This window comes from Silene latifolia, chromosome 10 (assembly GCF_048544455.1).
Source record: "Silene latifolia isolate original U9 population chromosome 10, ASM4854445v1, whole genome shotgun sequence".
Lineage (NCBI taxonomy): Eukaryota > Viridiplantae > Streptophyta > Magnoliopsida > Caryophyllales > Caryophyllaceae > Silene > Silene latifolia.
This window is the reverse complement of record NC_133535.1, coordinates 130,949,388-130,967,919: the sequence shown is the minus strand read 5'-3', so window position 1 is coordinate 130,967,919 and position 18,532 is coordinate 130,949,388. Positions and strand designations below refer to the sequence as shown.

Genomic DNA, 18,532 nt, shown 5'->3' with positions numbered 1-18,532 from the left:
TAATAGTAATATGAGAACCGGAAAGGGGCGAAGGAATGGTAATGGTTTTGTCAGCTCCATTAAGTTGATTCAATTGATTCACTCCATTCGATTCAAATCGATTCGATTCAGACATTCGATTCGATTGATTTGATTTATTTTATTTATTTCGACATTAATATTATTATTCTTAATTTATATTCTGATTTTATTATTATTATTATTATTATTATTATTATTATTATTATTATTATTATTATTATTATTATTATTATTATTATTATTATTATTATTATTATTATTATTATTATTATTATTATTATTATTATTATTATTATTATATTATTATTATTATTATTATTATTATTATTATTATTATTATATTTACTATTATTATTACTATTATTATTATTATATTTATTATATCACTATATATTTATTAATAATTAATTCTTATTGTTTATATTATTATATTTATTATTATTATTATATTATATTTTATTAATATATTCATTATTATTAATATTATTCATAACATATTTAATATTATTATTATATTTAATATTATTATATTAATAAGTTATTATATTATATTTATTATTTTATTAATATATTCATTATTATTAATCACATATTTATTATTATTATTATTATGTATAATATTATAATATTAATAAATTATTATATTAGACCTATTATTATTATATTATTTATTTTTTAGTTATTATTATTATTATTATTATTATTATTATTATTATTATTATTATTATTATTATTATTATTATTATTATTATTATTCATAATGGTATCATTTATATTACTAATATATTATTATTATTACTATATTTATTGTTATATTACTATTTTATTTTTTATATATCTTATTAAATTATTATTATTAGATTAGATTATTATATTATTATTCTTAATGAATAATGTTATTATAATATTTATTATTATTATTGGTATTATTATCATTATAATATTTATTATTATTGGTGTTATTATTAGTATAATCTTTTTATTACTATTACTATTTCAGCTCAGTTCAGTTCAGCTCCATTAAGTTCAGTTAAGTTCAGTTCAGCTCCATTAAGTTCAGTTCAGTTCAGTTCAGTTCAGTTCAGACAATTTTAGTCCAAAAGAACAAGGCATAAGTGGTCATGAACTTATGTAATATGTACTTTTGAAGTTCAACCTTGTTCCGTAATTAACTTGGTGGTTGTATACAATAACAATATGGTGATTCTGTGGTTGACAAAACAATGTCGAAAGATGTTGATAACCTAATATCATATGCGCCTTAAGCTTATTTAGTGTTCGCCGTCGTGAAGCGATAGGTTTTTCCTTAGGTGCCTTGTCGGTCATGTTGGGGAGGTGTGGGACGAACTTCGGAGACGAAGTTCCTTTTAAGGGAGGAATACTATAATACCCGCCCTGTTTAAGGACCCGTTGACCGACCGTTTGACCAGAGGAGACCCTTAGCAATGGATATGAGAGAGGATAGGAGACCCACATGACGGATTGCTCGACCTAGTAGAGGCTACTCGGCCGAATAGTAGTAACATTCGACCGAGTATGGCTTACCCGGCCGAGTATCACGGCTGTTAATGCGTATTATAAAACGCGAGATATGAGAGAGGATAGGAGACCCACATGAAGGTTTTCACGATCTAGTAGAGGCTACTCGGCCGAGTAGTGGTAACACTTGACCGAGTATGGCTTACTCGACCGAGTATCACGGTTGTTAAAGCGTATTATAAAATGCGAGATCGTAAACCTTATTTCATTTTCGACGGTTCTTTTATCTTTCTAACCCTAACCTCTCTCTCTCTTCTACCTATCACCCACCTATTTACTCCTTCACCTAGCCTAGACACTAACACAAGAAGGGGAATGGTTCATGCTTGGAGTCATCGAGTCGGGATGTCATCGTTGCCGACTTCGGTCCGCGTCTCAAGGCAAGTCTTTGTTTCGTCGTTATCTTTCAGTAGGTTTTTGGGGTAGTCTAGTAATAGGATATGGTTACTACTTATAGGATTCGCCTCGGAGTCTTGCCTGGCTAGTTGTTTGATGCACTTGCATGGATTAGCGATAAGCTAGGGTTTCCCTACTCAGTTTATTGTTTAATTGATTTAAGATGTGCATTGTGATTTAATTGATACGATTGATATTGTTGTTTGATTATTGGTGGTGGATTGGAGTATGAGGTGTTGGAGTTGAGATGGTTGGTGATGTTTGCGAGGTGCGTCCTAGGCTGAGTAGAGTCACTTGCGGGAGTGGCTTCACGCCCTTGATTCGCTCTTTGTAGAACCCGCCACAAGAGGGGATGTGCACATTAATGAACATGGGTTATCGCTCGTGTGATGAGTGGGGCTTAGGTGGGCAAGGCAGCGGTCCCCCACTGGCAGGGCTCCACACTTTAGTGTGTAGTCAGTTATGAGATGTGGTTGGGAGTGGGAGATGTATGGTGGAACAGCTGTCTTATCTTTGTTGCATTGCTTATCTTTATTGTTCAGTGAACTGTCCTCGTGTTGTGTTTTCAAAACTGTGGTGATCCATTCGAGGACGGTGAGCAGTTGGTTTAGCAAGTACAGCTAGTTTTGATGCTTGCGGGATGACACGGCTGTCGCAACCCTATCAAAAATAAACCAACCGGCTCAACTAATAAATATAGCAGAGGTAAGTCGGGTATCGTACTCCACATGGAGGCTATTATATCCACCTGCTATCTAAGTCTGTCACGGTATCAATTTGGGTGTTTTGAATTGTTTTCTAACTACTAAATGAGATTAAGGCAAGAGAAAAAAAGCAATAAGGACAGTGAAGAATTAAGATGTAATCAAAAAAAAGGAGAGAAATGCTAGGATGTCGGTTTACCATAGCAGTTAGTCAACTCAGTCATAAACAGCTCAGTCGGTCTAATGTGAGAAGGGTAAGGGAAAAGTCCTCTCGGTCCACTTTCTGCCCTAAAATACAACTAACTTAGCTCTCGCCCTCATTAGTGTAGTCTACTGTTCATAACAGGTCTATTCATTACAATCTCTCGATCTATGTCTGAATTTAACCGGATTAACTGGTATAGAAGCGTGCATTCAACTAAACGATTACAATTATATTGTTATAAAACAGTTCTCACAATCATACCAACTAATCTATTCACAACATCATTTATTAACTACCATGGCTCCCCTAATCCTGACATAGAGAGAATTAGCTACTCATGTTGTTGGTGAAACAAACAACAATAGATGTGAAAGCAAGAGACATAATATAGAGATTAAGAGAATGAAATTGCATAAACTAAACAATAACAATAATTAAAACAGTAATTAAGAAACTAGTAATTAAGAATGCAAAAGATGAAATTGATTAAGTATAAAGAGTGGAGAAAGATTACAAAGTTCGAGATCCGGCAAATGAACAAGAGCGACGTACGAAGGAAAAGAAAAGTGTCTGCTTCCAAGAGTAATTAAGAGAGTAAAGGGTGATTAATAGATTCAGGGATGATTCAAGATAAGTGTTTTTCACCTAATGACGTCTTCCCTTATATAAGGAAGATATTTATAATAATATGGGGTTAGAGAGAGAAAGCTCTGACTTCTCTCTAGGTATTCTAGGGTTCTGATCTTGCACTATGGCAAGGAAGGCTATTACAAAAAAATCCCAAAAAAAACGACAAATAAAATCGCGAGTAAAACTTCGTCTTTCTTTTAGTAATTGTTCTAATTTTGGCTTTGATATGGATACTACAGAATCATCAGCTAGGGTTGATACAGCATCATCGCCTAGTGTTGATAAGGAAATTGCAGAATCATCGACTAGGGTTGAGGGGATCCCGCAATCAGAGAATACCAAAACAACGCGTGAGATGCGTGAGATTGTTGGGATTCCGACCCTGAACATAGATGTAATTGTTGAAGATGCGGTTACTAACTCGGAGGTTGAAGAGGATGCTGAGGAAGGCTGGACGGAGGTGAGAGGTAAGAAAACTCCTTCATCTGGTTCACCTAAATCGTCATTGCTACAAATTACCCCTGAGAATGTACAACCTGAAATAGAATATTGGAAATCGGCAGTAGTCTGTTATGTGTTAGGAGGTAATCCACCTCGGCAACTCATTAATGGCTTTGTTAGTCGTTTGTGGGGAAAATATAAGTACGATAAGATTGCTCACTTACCCAATGGTGTGTTTATTGTAAGATTTCCCACACTTGAATGTTAATCCTTGGTTCTGCAATAAGGGTTTCCAATGTTTGATAACAAACCTCTTGTTGTCAAACCTTGGACTGAGAATGAAAGTCTTACTAAGGAAAGAGTGCATAAAGTCCCAATATGGATTCGTATGTGTGGCTTGGCACTTAAATTCTGGGGGAAGAACTGTCTAGAGAAGTTAGCATCCTTGCTTAGCAGATTCATGAGCTGTGATGGGGCTACCTTAGACAAAAATAGGATTGGCTATGCAAGGATCATGATTGAAGTGGAAGTAGGACAGGATTTCCCTGTGTTCCTGGATGAGAAAGGGGAAGAAGTATGGATAAGGATAGAATATGAATGGAAGCCAATCATTTGTTCTATCTGCAAAGGTGTGGGGGCATGGGAGTGATGTTTGCAAAAAACCTACCAAGGTCAAACCTATGAATGCTCCAGCACCTAAAGCTGCACCTAAACCTGGGAAAGTTTGGAGACCTATGGTTAAACCTCAACAGAGTGAGCAAGTGAGACCTGCTTCCAATAGTGTCATTCCACCTGCTACTGGGAGTGTTAGAGCACCAGTCCTCACACCTGTATCAGTTGTTACTAGGATGGTTAGACAAGAGCATCATACTAGCATACCAGACCCTGGGAGTGCTGGACCAACATATGCTGCCGAGCTGACTAGTCCTAATAAAAATGTGAATGGGGGACTGACTGAACCACCTGATATTGTTAATAATGGATAATCTGGGTTGCTGGAATGTAAGGGGTATGAATAAGCTCTCTAAACAGTTAAATATTAAAAGGTTTTTACATCACAATAATGTAGGGCTTTATGGTTTAGTTGAGCACAAAATAAAAGATCAATATATTAATGGAGTTCTTAGTAATTTGGGTCAGCACTGGCAGGCTATTAATAACAATAATCATCACTCTGGTGGTATGGTTTAGATTATCTGCATACAACAAATCTTTCATGTTAGTTTGGTGCATATGTCCTCTCAGCAAATAACTGTTAGGGTTAATGAACTCTCTTCTGGTGATACATTCTTATTCACTGCTGTCTATGGCTCTAATGATGATGAGGAAAGGAAAGAGCGCTGGGTGGACTTAATGCATATCAAAGATGGGTGTAATGTTCCTTGGTGTCTCTGTGGTGATTTTAACAATATGTTAGACTTCCATGAGAAAATAGGTAGACCTGTTCTATGGGCTGATATAGCAGACTTTAGGGCTTGTGTTGAGTACTGTGAAGTTGTTGATGTCAAAGGTCAAGGAGCTTTTTTTACGTGGAACAACAAGCATGAGCCAAATTCTCGAGTCTTTTCCAGGATTGACAGATGCTTGGTTAATGCTGATTGGATGAGAAGATACTCTGAATGTTATGCTTACTTCCTTCCTGAGGGACTCTTTGATCATAATCCATGCATCTGCTACATGAGAATAGTGACAAAAGGGAAGACCCACTTTAGATACTTCAACATGTGGGGGGAGTGATCCTACTTTTAAATATATTATTCATTCTTATTGGAGTCAACCTGTCTCTGGCACTCTCATGTACCAAGTGGTCACTAAACTGAGGAATCGTAAGAAACCACTGAGGGAGTTAAACATGAATGGGTACTCTGATATTGAGAAAGCAGTTGGGGTGGCTAAAATTAGACTGGACAAGTTACAAGAGCAGATGCACAGTGATCCTACTAATCAACTGATAATGGAGGAGGAACTGGAAGCTGTCTCTACTTATAGAGAGTTGTGCAAGGCTCATCATAGCTTCCTCAGCGAAAAAGCTAAAGTGGCATGGATCAAAGAGGGAGATGAAAACACTCAATTCTTCCATGCTCAAATTAAAACCAGACAAATTCACAATAAAATTCTACAAATCAAGGACTGTGATGGCCACAGTCATTGCAGTCCTCCTGATATTGAACAGGCTTTTCTAAACTACTATGAAGACCTCCTTGGTACCAGCAATGACACTTCTAATGTTCACAAACCTACTGTCAGAACTGGTTCAATGCTTACTGATAACCATAAAACAATTTTGATCAAACCAGTGCATCCTGATGAGGTGAAATCAAGTATCTTTCCAATACCCGCTACAAAATCCCCTGGACCTGATGGATTCTCAAGCCAGTTCTATAGGGTCTTGTGGGATGTGGTTGGTCTTGATATCACTGCTGCTGTACTAGACTTCTTCAGTACTAGTAAGATGCTGAAGCAAATCAACACTACTACTCTTACACTTATTCCCAAAGTAAGTAATCCTGCTGCTGTGACTGAATTTTGACCCATAGCTTGCTGCAACATCATTTACAAAAGCATTGCAAAGATCTTATGTACAAGGCTGGGAGAGGTCTTACCTGATATAATTAGTAGTAGTCAAGGGACTTTTATCAAGGGGAGAAACATTGTTGAGAATGTGTTAATTTGTCAAGATCTTCTGAGAATGTACAATAGGAAAGAAGCTTCCCCAAGGTGTTTAATTAAAATTCACCTCAGGAAAGCTTATGACACTGTGGGGTAGAAGTTTGTTCACCAAATGCTTGTTGCTATGAAATTCCCCAAAAGGTTTGTTGCTCTGATTATGACTTGTGTTACAACACCATCTTACTCTTTGAACATCAATGGCAATTCCTTTGGTTTTTTCTCTGGCAAGAGAGGTCTAAGGCAAGGGGACCCTCTCTCTCCCCTGCTTTTCACCCTCTGTATGGAGTACTTATCAAGAATTTTAAATGTTATTGCACAACAATCAGACTTCCAATTCCATCCCATGTGTAGGCCTCCACTACTACAAATACAGGCAACTACAACGGCCCTTTAACAACGCTTATTCACGAAAATCATCAAAACACGTTGTAGAATTGATGCCGCGAATTTTACCAAACTTAATTACAACGGTTCTGTGTCGTTAACCGTTGTTATTGGTTTTAACAACGGGTCATACTTTCAAAACCGTTGTTAATATAAAAACTAATAACAACGGTTACATTTTAACCGTTGTTAATAATTTGGCACAAAATTAGTGAAAAGTAATTAAAACGATTTGTTTAGAACCCGTTTTTAATACGTTTTAACAACGGCTGTAGACTCAATAACCGTTGTTATTAATGTTATGAAGATCTTAAAAACAACAGATTGCTTTATTCTCGCTATACGCTACAAAACACAAATGAAGCTAATATCGCTACTATATCATCCTCCATTCCTCCCCGATCGTCTCTCCTGGCTTTATCTCCGTCCATCGTTGTCACCGTCTTCTCTCCCTCATCGTGTTTATCAATCGGGTATATATATGTTTCTTAGCAACGCTTATAGATATAGGATTTTTTGGGTTATTATCTAATTTGTTGATAATTTAGCTTAATTGCTTTCCTGAATTTCGTTTATTTGTTTGCTTATTATTGTATTTTCTGAATTAGTTGCCTATTATTACGAATGTAGAATAATGACTCGAACTTGGATGATTGATGCAAATATGAGTGACCGCACCTACAAGGATAGTTTAGCTGAATTTTATGAATTCGTTTCGAACAATTTGAAAGGTTCTTCTAGTATTGCATGTCCTTGTGAAAGATGTGGTAATATTAGCTATATGGCTTTTCCGGACGTTAAAATACACCTAGAAAAATGGAGATTTAGTCGATCCTATACACGTTGGATTTTTCATGGGGAATCATTAGAGGAAGAGAATAATTCTGAAGAAGATGATGTTGAGGTACACGAAAAGCTAATTGATGATCTTGAGTTTGCCGAGTTTTTTGAGTTGGAAGAGTTGGAAGTAGAGAAGTTGAATGTTGGGTCTATAGATAATGAAGAGAATGATGATGAGTCGATTGCTTTTGAAGATGTAGGTGATGACACTAGTAATTGGGATGACCTTAACAACATGTATGAGAAGTTGTGTGAGTCTGAAGCACCTCTGTATCCTGGTTGTAAGTTCACAAAAATGTCGGTTGTGGTGAAGTTGTATAATATCAAGGGGGCAAATGGGGTGAGTGACACGTGTTTCACTAGTTTTTTAGCCTTGATAAAGGAGTTGCTTCCTGATGGTAATGTTCTACCTGTTAAGACATATGAGGCAAAAAAACTAATAAGAGGAGTGGGTATGAAATATGAGAAAATACATGCATGTCCAAATGATTGCATATTGTATCGGAAATTATATCAAAACTTAACCAATTGCCCTAAATGTTTGGAGTGGCGTTATAAGGATAAGGAAGGGATCCCAGCTAAGGTGTTGTGGTATTTTCCATTGATACCAAGAGTCATAAGGATTTATACGAATCCGGATGATGCAAAAATGTTAACTTGGCATAAAACAGGAAGAATAAATGATGGAAAGCTAAGACACCCGGCAGATGGTATGCAATGGAAATCGTTCGACGCTAAGTATCCCGAGTTCGGCAATGAACCTAGAAACTTACGTCTAGCGCTGTCCACTGATGGAATGAACCCACACGGAAACATGAGTAGCCAACATAGTACTTGGCCAGTAGTGTTGGCTATTTATAACTTACCTCCATATGTGTGCATGAAAAGAAAGTATTTGATGTTGTCGCTGTTAATTTCCAGCCCTAAACAACCTGGAAATGATATAGATGTATATTTGGAACCTCTTCTAGATGATTTGCGATTCTTGTGGGATAGTGGGATAGAAGTATTTAATGCATATAAGAACGAAACTTTCAATTTGAGAGCGATGTTATTGTGTACAATATCTGACTATCCGGCTTATGGCGACCTTTCTGGGCACACAGTTCATGGGAAAGAGGCTTGTCCATTGTGTGGGGAGGATATCGAGTCTGAATACTTGAAGTCTTCTCGTAAGTATGTGTATATGGGAAATAGGAGGTTCTTGTATCATGACCATTGTTATCGCAAGATGCAGAAAGCATTCAATGGAAGACAAGAACTTCGTCAACCTCCTAGAATTTTGAGTGGGCATGAAGTTTATCAGAAAGTAAAGCATATTGAGATAGATTATGGGAAGAAGAGCGGCTCTAAATTGTCTACTCGTGGGTATAAAAAAAGATCCATATTTTTTGATAAACTTCCATATTGGCCTGACCTGGAGGTCAAGCATTGCCTCGATTTCATGCACATTGAGAAAAATGTCTGTGATAATATTATCAATACCCTTCTGAATGTTCCTGGTAAAACAAAGGATAACGCCGCAGCTAGGGAAGATATGAAAATGATGGGTATTAGGCTAGAGTTGGCACCACAGAAGAGAGGTAATCGTACATTTTTACCGCCATCAGCTTATACCCTTTCACGGAATGAGAAAAAAGAGTTCTGTGCATGCTTGAATGGAATTAAAGTGCCACATGGTTATTCGTCGAACATCAAAAGCCTAGTGTCGATGCAAGACCTAAAACTCACCGGGTTAAAGTCACAGATTGTCACACTTTGATGCAACAATTACTACCTGTGGCTATTCGTTCCATTTTACCTGAAAAGGTAAGATATGCTATAACTAGATTCCGTCTCTTCTTCCAGTCCATATGCGAGAAAGTCATCGATCCCGATGACGCGGATTCATTGCAGGACCTCGTTGTAACCTCTGTTTGTCAGTTGGAAATATATTTTCCACCCTCTTTCTTCACTATCATGATTCATCTGACCATTCACTTGGTTAGGGAGATTTTGTACCTTGGGCCCCGTGTACTTGAGATACCAGTATCCTTTCGAAAGATTGATGAAAGTCTACAAGGACTATACATCTAATCGGTATCGTCCGGAAGGTTGTATTGCTGAACGCGCTATTTTAGACGAAGCTCTTTCATATTGTTACGCTCATCTCTCCCCTGAGGAGTTGATTGGCGTTCCTAAGAATCATCATAGTGACTGGATGACCGGAAAAGGTATTAGGGGCCGGGTTGAAAAAATTATGACACGTGAAATGTTGCATTTAGCACACACGTATGTGCTAAACAACGAAGATGAGGTGCAACCTTATATTCAACAACACAAAGATGAGCTCAAATACGATCACCCAAACAAGACCGAGAAGTGGATTGCGAACGAGCATACGAAGACGTTTGCAGAGTGGTTTAGGAATATTGTCTTAGAGTGTACGAATCAAACTGGTGATGACATCTCTCCTAGGTTACTACATCTTGGTTTAGGTCCAAATGTCAGGGTCACCTTTTACAACAGTTTTGCCATTAATGGATATACTTTTTACACCCGCGAGCAAGATGAGTTGAGCACAATGCAAAATAGTGGTGTGAGTTCTGAATTTGAGGCAATGCACTTTGCTACTTTAAAAGATAAAAAGCCTATTTGGCGAAAATGCCTTTATTATGGTGTTATTCAAGAAATATTGGTACTAGATTACATTGATTTCACAATGCCTTTGTTTCGATGTAACTGGGTTGATAACAACATCCATTGTGTCCGAAAGGATAAGATGGGATTTACGTTGGTCAATCTGGGTAAGGTTGGCAATAATAAGGATGATCCTTTCATAATGGCATCCCAAGCTAAACAAGTGTTCTATGTCACCGATCCTATGGATAAGAAGTGGTCTGTTGTACTGTCTATAAGGAGTAGAAGGAGTAGTCTATCCGATAATGGTGATGATGATCATGATGTCGTTTTTGAGGGAATGGATCACTCTACCACTATATCTTATTTCGACGATGTTGACACTGATCATGAGGACACTGAAAGCATCTATATGCGTGATGACCATGGTGAAGGTATTTGGGTTAACGAAGAAACTATGACATCCAAGAAACGCCCCCGATCATCGAGATAGTTCATCGGGACACGGTGATATGGACGACCAACATTTTGAGTCATTTTCAGACCAATAATTTGATGGTTTAATTTATTAGTAAATCAATAATGGTCATTGTTAAATAAAAATTCCCAAATTTGCATGGCATGGTAAATCCTGTAGCTTAGATATGCAGTATGCATGCATGTTGGTGTTGTCTTATGTTTTTGATCTTATTATTAGATGTGGATCTTTGGTGTTGAAATTCTTGAATAATGTTGCAAAGTATATGGTGCTTCGCATTAAAGTATGTATATATTGTTACAGGTTTGGACTGTAATGGAATTACAGTAATTTAAAAAAAAAAAAAGGTTCAACAATAACAACGGTTATAGTTACATTACCCGTTGTTAATACTATCAACAACGGTTATAGTTACATTAACCGTTGTTAATACTATCAACAACGGTTATAGTTACATTACCCGTTGTTATTACTTTCAACAACGGTTGTAGTACCCCTACCCGTTGTCATTGATTTTTTTGACATATTTTATTTTGGCGCAAATTTGGTGAAAATATATTACAACGGGTATATTTTAACCGTTGTAATAAAGTTTTGACAACGGTTGAATTTTATTGACCCGTTGTCAATAGTTTGTCTTAATAAAAAACTAATTTACAAACACATACAGCATACCATACACAAACACACACAACACCAGTTCAATCGTTGGTATCCTGAGTTTATTCTTCTCTCTTCCTCGCTTTCTATATTCTCGTCGCCGGCCGTCGCCCAGTTTCCGACGCCCAGATTCCGTTGCCTTCCCTTATCATCCTGCTCGTTCTCTTTATCATCATCATCATCAGGTATGTTCACTTTAATTTTGTGTTTCGTCATTACGGTTTTAAGACGATCATCTTTTTTCTTTTTCATGCATCTGTTTGTTTTTCGTCTTCTTTGTTATCTTTATCATCCCGCATCATCTACTCCACTCCTCTTACTAGGGTTTAGGATTTTAGAAGCTCAATCTGTTGTTTTAAATTTTCATTCCTATTAGGGTTTAGGGTTTTAGATAATACTCTGCATGTACGTTGTTAAGTTGTTCATTTCCTAGCTATATCATTCATATTTGGGTTTTAGGATTATCATGGGTGAAAAACGGAAAAGAAGTCAAAAGAATAATAAGCCTGAGGATAATAAGCCTGGTGAGAGGGGTGCTACGAAGTGCCCGAAAGTCCTTGCAGCTATAGCCGCTAAAGAGCCGATGGAAATAACATGGAGCTCGAAGGGTTTCCCTATTGGTCCAAATGCGGGTTATTTCTCCAGTTGGATTGGATGTTGCACAAGACAGTTTGTGCCTATCCATTTAGATGATGTTAGAAGTTTGAATCCAAAATTAGCGGAGTTATACTTGGCTCGTGTGAAGGAAGGCTTTATTATACCCCGATGAAATCCATGATAAGTATTTAATGCATAAGGCAGCGGATGTCCACAGGCAGTGGAGGTGTGACGTTGCTAGGGATTGGTTGTATGTGGACAAGGCAACGGGGGAGATGCGTAAGAGCCCACCAGAAAACAAGTGTCCCACCATCAGTCAGGAACAATGGGATCTTTTCAAAAAGATGAGAACTACTGAGAAGTTTGTGTCAAATATCCTCGCCTTTTAACGATTTACCTATCATTTTTTTAATTAATGAGTCCTTTATATAATCTTTTTATTATCTCATCTACTTGCGCGTTTATATAATTATTTGAATGCCGTTAGCAGAAGAAATCGTGCTAACATTTCATGCAAGAAGGGGAAATGGTATGGTTCTAGAGGCGGTTACAGAAAGATAGAAGAGAACCTCGTAAATAGCATGCATTATTCCCCTGTGAGACTTTATTTTTTTAATCACACTTGGACTTGCATTGATACACATTTACATGTATAAATTTTACCATGTTAATGTGTAGGTGGCAAAGGGAGTGACCAACTTGGATCGGCTTGTAACTTATAAAGAAGGGCACACACCTAAAGGATCCCGGTCGCGTGACAAATATGATGAGGAAGTGTTGGCCAACATAGTAAGCATTATTTTATTAAGACGAGTTCATTACTAACTTTATTATTTTAGTCACAAATATAATTTGAAGTTTATTTAATATATTATAGGACAACGTATTGAAAGAGGTAGAAGAAGGGAAATTCACTCCCAGTAGTCGTAATGACGTTCTTGCTAGAGCGATTGGCCGACCCGAACATCCAGGTCGTTTGAGGGGCGTCCCGTTACAGGTTGGAGTAACGAAATATTATGGGACAACTGCCCCGACAAAGAAGAAAAGGAAGACTAAGTCTGAGAAGGCTGACATGGTATCATTTATTCTATTATTTTCATTTAAGTTCAATTCACATGTTATTGTTGGGATAAAAATTGCTGACACATTACATTCTTGGCACGCAGCGTCAGTTAATGGCATCCGTACTACTAAAGTTGAATGCTGGAGGCAAGCTTTCCGAAGAAGAAGTGAAGATGATGGAGGATGTCATTTATAAAGGGGGTAATAAGGTACAACATATTGGTCAAGAGGCCGCTACTACCTTGGCAATACATGAGAAGGAAGTATCGGTCAACAAGATTCAGAAAGATCAGGTACCTAATGCTTCTGAAGCTGTAACAACTAAAGCCGATCAGGTACCACCTAATACTTCCTTTTTTTTGGGGGGGAGGTAAGATCAGGGGGTGTGTTCCCTGCCAACTCTAATGCTATAACTTCTGACATCGTGCCATTGGTTAATTTTATTAGGTAAATAATGGGTCTGAAAAGGAGATGCAACTTGAGAAGACGGCTGATGGAAAACAACATACATCCCCTTCAAGTCAGTTCCCTGTTTTCAGTAAGGTATGCATACATGAAGTGTTTAATTAGTTAAATTTATATGAATTCTATTAAATGTTGGGATATAATAATGTATGTGTATATTCTTCAGGCCGTAAACAAGAGGGTAGTAGTTATTCTTGCTGACCCTAAATTTGAAAATCCAAATATGCGTGTTGGCGGGGGTCTCGTAGAAATGCACACCAAATCAGCCGCGGTAACTGTAGTAGTTCACGGCGAAAAACTTTTGCCGAATCATAGAAAAGTAGAGATAACTACAGTCTTTCCAGGCCATGAAACTTTCAACTGCCTATCCCAGTTCGTGAAGACATTACCATTCTGGGAGATGCGGTTGGGAGTTTCATCCAATGGCCTGAAACTCACATCTACTTGGCTCGGTCGTCTCGCCTCTCAGCCCGAAAGCGAGTTGGGGTTAGAAGAAATACCTTTATATATATGTTACATTTTTAATTGTTGAATGTTTTTATATGTTAAATTTATATGTTATTTTTTTTTGTAGGGAACAAAAAAGACGGCTTTGGCGGATAAGCCTAATGTCCGAGGACTTGATGAGGTATTTAATTAACTTCTCCATTTTTATGAAAACCTCCCTTTAATTTTTTTTTGTTTCTGTATTTCTAAAAAGCATGGAAATTTTTTGTATGTAGGGAACAGAAAAGCCGGCTAAGGCGGATAAGCCTAAGTCCCCGGACATGCCAACTACCTCGTCCAGACAACAACTTGATGAGGTATTTAATTAACTTCTCCATTTTTTTAAAAACCTCGCTCCCTTATATTTTGTCTGTATTTCTAAAAAGCATGCATGGTAATTTTGTGTAGGGGACAAAAAAGACTGATAAGCCTAAATCCCCAGTCATACCTGCTACTACTACCTCATCATTGAAAGAGCAGGTTGACGAGGTATTTAGTTAAGTACGCTTTTATTTTTATTACTCCAACTAGGATATGTTACCTTTGGATTTTTTATTATTTTAATTATCTACATGTGTAGGCTGGTGGTAGTAGCACAAAATCAAAGAATCATTATTTCCCCGACCTGAAAGAAGTTAGGAGTTTAAACTCCACACAATATACTGGGAAGGATTACATGCAAAAAGTAAGAACAAGCGACGATGAGGAAAGCGCATGAGGAGGCTTGCGTCGCATAGCAACCGAGCAATTGATAATTATTCCGCTCGAGGAGGATATTCTAGGGGTTGAGCGCGAAGCACTTATGTCATGGGATATGCTAGCCATTTGGGCTGGCCTAGACCAGATTGATGTCCAACACCTATTTGTTTGGATGAAGTAAGTTTCTTAATAAATAATTTCATAATATTCTGACTACTAGATAGTGTTTTAATTAAATACCGGAATTAATACCGTAATAATGTAGGATATTGAAATTGAGAGTGATCCCCGAGAAGAAGGTTCCAGTTGATCAATACGGATTCCTGTGCCCCTATGTTTTATCTTTATTTATTCTGGAATTCTCGTTCGAAGATCGGGTAGACTATATTGCTCAGCAATTGGCAACAACCAAGAAGCTGATTTTTGCCGCTTATAATGAAAAAGGGTAATAAACAAATTAATATTACGTTTCCCCCTACAATTGCATTTTCATAACTAATATATGTACTTGTTAATAATGAAGATGTCTCTTGATGTAGGACTCATTGGATGCTAGCAGCCATCATGCCGACAAAGAAGAAAGTTTTTTGGTTGGACTCTTTACATAATCCACCAAGCGAGACTTTTAAGCGCTTGATTAATAAGTAAGTTTATAATACTGATTTATTTATAATAACATTAAGTTTCAATTTTTATTTATAGCAAAAAGCTAATTTTTGTCCCTAAAAAAATGAGTGTCTGCCTCTTTTTTTTAAAAAAAAAAAAAGGGGCCTTTGAGAAGAGAAGAGCTAACGAGCAGGATCAACCCACTAAAGATTCTGATGATGGCCCTGATTTTATTACGATAACAGGGGTACGTGCTCAAATACAATACATTAAGTGCAAAAATCTGTGTTTAATACTAATACAATACCTAAAGTTCAAGATTCTGATGTGAGCCTTCTCTCGTCTGTTTGTTTTTATGTAATAATAGGCCCCTCGCCAGCCGGATAGCATACAATGTGGATACTACGTTTGTCGGTTCATGTTGGAGATTATTAGGCGAAGATATATCCTTATTCCAAAAAAGGTTAGTAATTTAATAATGTGTTTATTACTTTTTTTAAATTAGAGCTGATGTTGTCTTGCGTGCTGCTAAACCATGATGTTGCTATGCAGTATTTGATGTTGTTACAATAATGTCTTGTCTTTAATTTGTTTTTTTAAAGTATGTAATCAACCCGTCACCGAGAGATTCAGCAGTACTCAAGTGTAGATATAGACGAGGTAAGGGACATGTTGGGCAAATACGTCATAGAAAATAGAAATGCATGATACTCGAGTTTAGATCACTTATTAGTAAAAAAATTTTGAAGTTAGGGAATCTTTGATTAGTTCATGTAAATTTAACTCCTTGTAAGTATATATATATATATATATATATATATATATATATATATATATATATATATATATATATATATATATATATATATATATATATATATATATATATATATATATATATATATATATATGATCTTTCTTTGTTGTGGTTGAATTGAATCTATTGAGTTCGATGAACCCAATTTGTGATTTATCTTTGGTCTTCTTTGATATATGCAGGTTTTTGAATGGCATGAAACAAATACCGCGCATAATATTCAACAACAGGTTTTAAACGAAGAACCGTTGTTAAAAGTCTTCACATTTTTGGAGGGAAAGTTACAACAACGGGTTATAAATTAAGAACCGTTGTTACTACAAATTTCAACAACGGGTATGTAGCATATACCCGTTGTTACTACAAATTTCAATTTTGGAGGGAAAGTTACAACAACGGTTATACATATGACAACCCTTGTTATATTATTCCCACCAAATTTTTGAAACACTTTCCACAACGGCTTACACGCAACAACAACGGTTTTTAACCGTGGTTAATACTTTAGACAATGGTTTAAGTAAATAACCTAACCGTTGTAAATACCTTTTACAACGGCCGCTTTAACAACGTCCGCCTTTTGTTTTTACAACGGTTTTTACCCGTTGTTATAGCCTGTATCTGTAGTAGTGCTCTCAAACTTAACCATCTCCTTTTTGAGGATGACCTACATCTGTTCTGTAAGGGTAATGAAGCATCTATCATGTGGTTGTTGAGGGGCTTTGCTACTTTTTCTGCTTCATCAAGGTTATGTCTAAACAAAGCCAAGACTGATATCTATTTTAATGGTGTGCCTGGTACCAATATGGACAACATTATTCAAGTCCCTGGCTTTAGGAAAGGGGCTTTGCCTTTCAGATACCTGGGTGTTCCCATCTCCTCCAAAAAATTGTCCAAGAATGAATGCTCTAAGCTGACTGAGAGAATAGTTGCAAAGATCAGATCCTAGGGCACTAGGCATCTCTCTTATGCAGGGCGTTTAGTGTTAGTAAACTCTGTTCTGACCACTATTCACACCTACTGGGCCAACATATTCCTGATCCCAGATGGGATCATGAATAAGATTGATTCTATCTGTAGGAACTTCTTATGGAGTGGCAAAGATTCATATGCTAGAGCCCCTAATGTGAATTGGAAGACTTGTTGCACTCCTAAAGAAGAGGGAGGGCTTGGTATAAAAAAATTGAAAGAGTGGAACAAAACTTTACTTGGGAAGTACACGTGGTGGCTAGCTGCTAAAAAGGATCACCTTTGGGTTCGTTAGGTGAACCATGTCTATATGAAGTCTGTTGATTGGCATGACTACACTGCACCATTGGATTGCAGTTGGTCATGGAAGAAGATTGTCCAAGTAAAAGATTCCTTCAAAGTAGCTTATGTTGGTAATCAGTGGTTAAATCAAACTAAACCCTATAATGTAGCTGCTGGTTATCAATGGCTTAGGCCACCAGCCACGAAAGTTCAATGGAGATTTGTTTGCTGGAACCCTCTTAATATCCCCACAACTTCTTTTATTTACTGGGCCAGCAAATTGGAGATATTACTGACCACAGACAGAATTGCTCGCATTGGTTTTGGTCAGGAGACTACCTGCTACTTGTGTGAGGATGGAACTGAAACCCATCACCATTTGGTCTATGACTGTGAGTTCAGTAAGCAGTGTATCAGCATCATGCATAAGTGTTTGAGCATCAGATTTCCTTCTCAATCTTTTGACCAATGGTGTGCCTCAGGTAGAGGTAAGAGCAAACTGCAAAGGAAGGTGACTAGTGCCTGTATGGTAGGACTCACTTATGAGATTTGGCATGAAAGCAACATTATAAGGCTTCAGCAGCAGGTGTGCAGGCCTGATATTCTTGTGAGTAGGACCATTACTACTGTTAAACATCGTTGGAGCAAGAACAACAATAGCATTTTACAGCAGCGTGACAAAGCCTGGATGGATAACCTAGGTTGAGAGTTTATTTTTTCCTACTTGTTCTATGAGATTGTATATGCATGATACCATCGTCAGGTACCAAAAATAAATACCTAATTACTACTAACAGAAGTCAGCGGTAAGTAGGGTCGATCTCCATAGGGAGGCGGTCACTATCTACTTGTCAACTCGGTCTGTCTACGGTCACAATTGGGGGTTTGAGTTGAATAAACTAAACTAAAGGAGATTAAGGCAAGGGAAAAGGTTAAGAGGAATTAATAAGAGAGAAAGAAAA

The 18,532-nt window shown here is 37.1% G+C and overlaps 2 protein-coding genes across 2 annotated transcripts; both read left to right on the top strand.

Moving 5' to 3' along the window:
* Nucleotides 1-5,169: 5,169 nt before the first annotated feature.
* On the top strand, nt 5,170-5,673 carry LOC141608231 (uncharacterized). Its single transcript, XM_074427594.1, has one exon. It carries the CDS (start codon nt 5,170-5,172, stop codon nt 5,671-5,673), a length of 504 nt encoding a protein of 167 aa, XP_074283695.1.
* An 11,700-nt stretch (nt 5,674-17,373) lies between these two features.
* LOC141608230 (uncharacterized) lies at nt 17,374-18,276 on the top strand. The gene is made up of 2 exons (XM_074427593.1): nt 17,374-17,534; nt 17,646-18,276. Exons 1-2 carry the CDS (start codon nt 17,374-17,376, stop codon nt 18,274-18,276), a joined length of 792 nt encoding a protein of 263 aa, XP_074283694.1.
* The last annotated feature ends 256 nt before the right edge of the window (nt 18,277-18,532 follow it).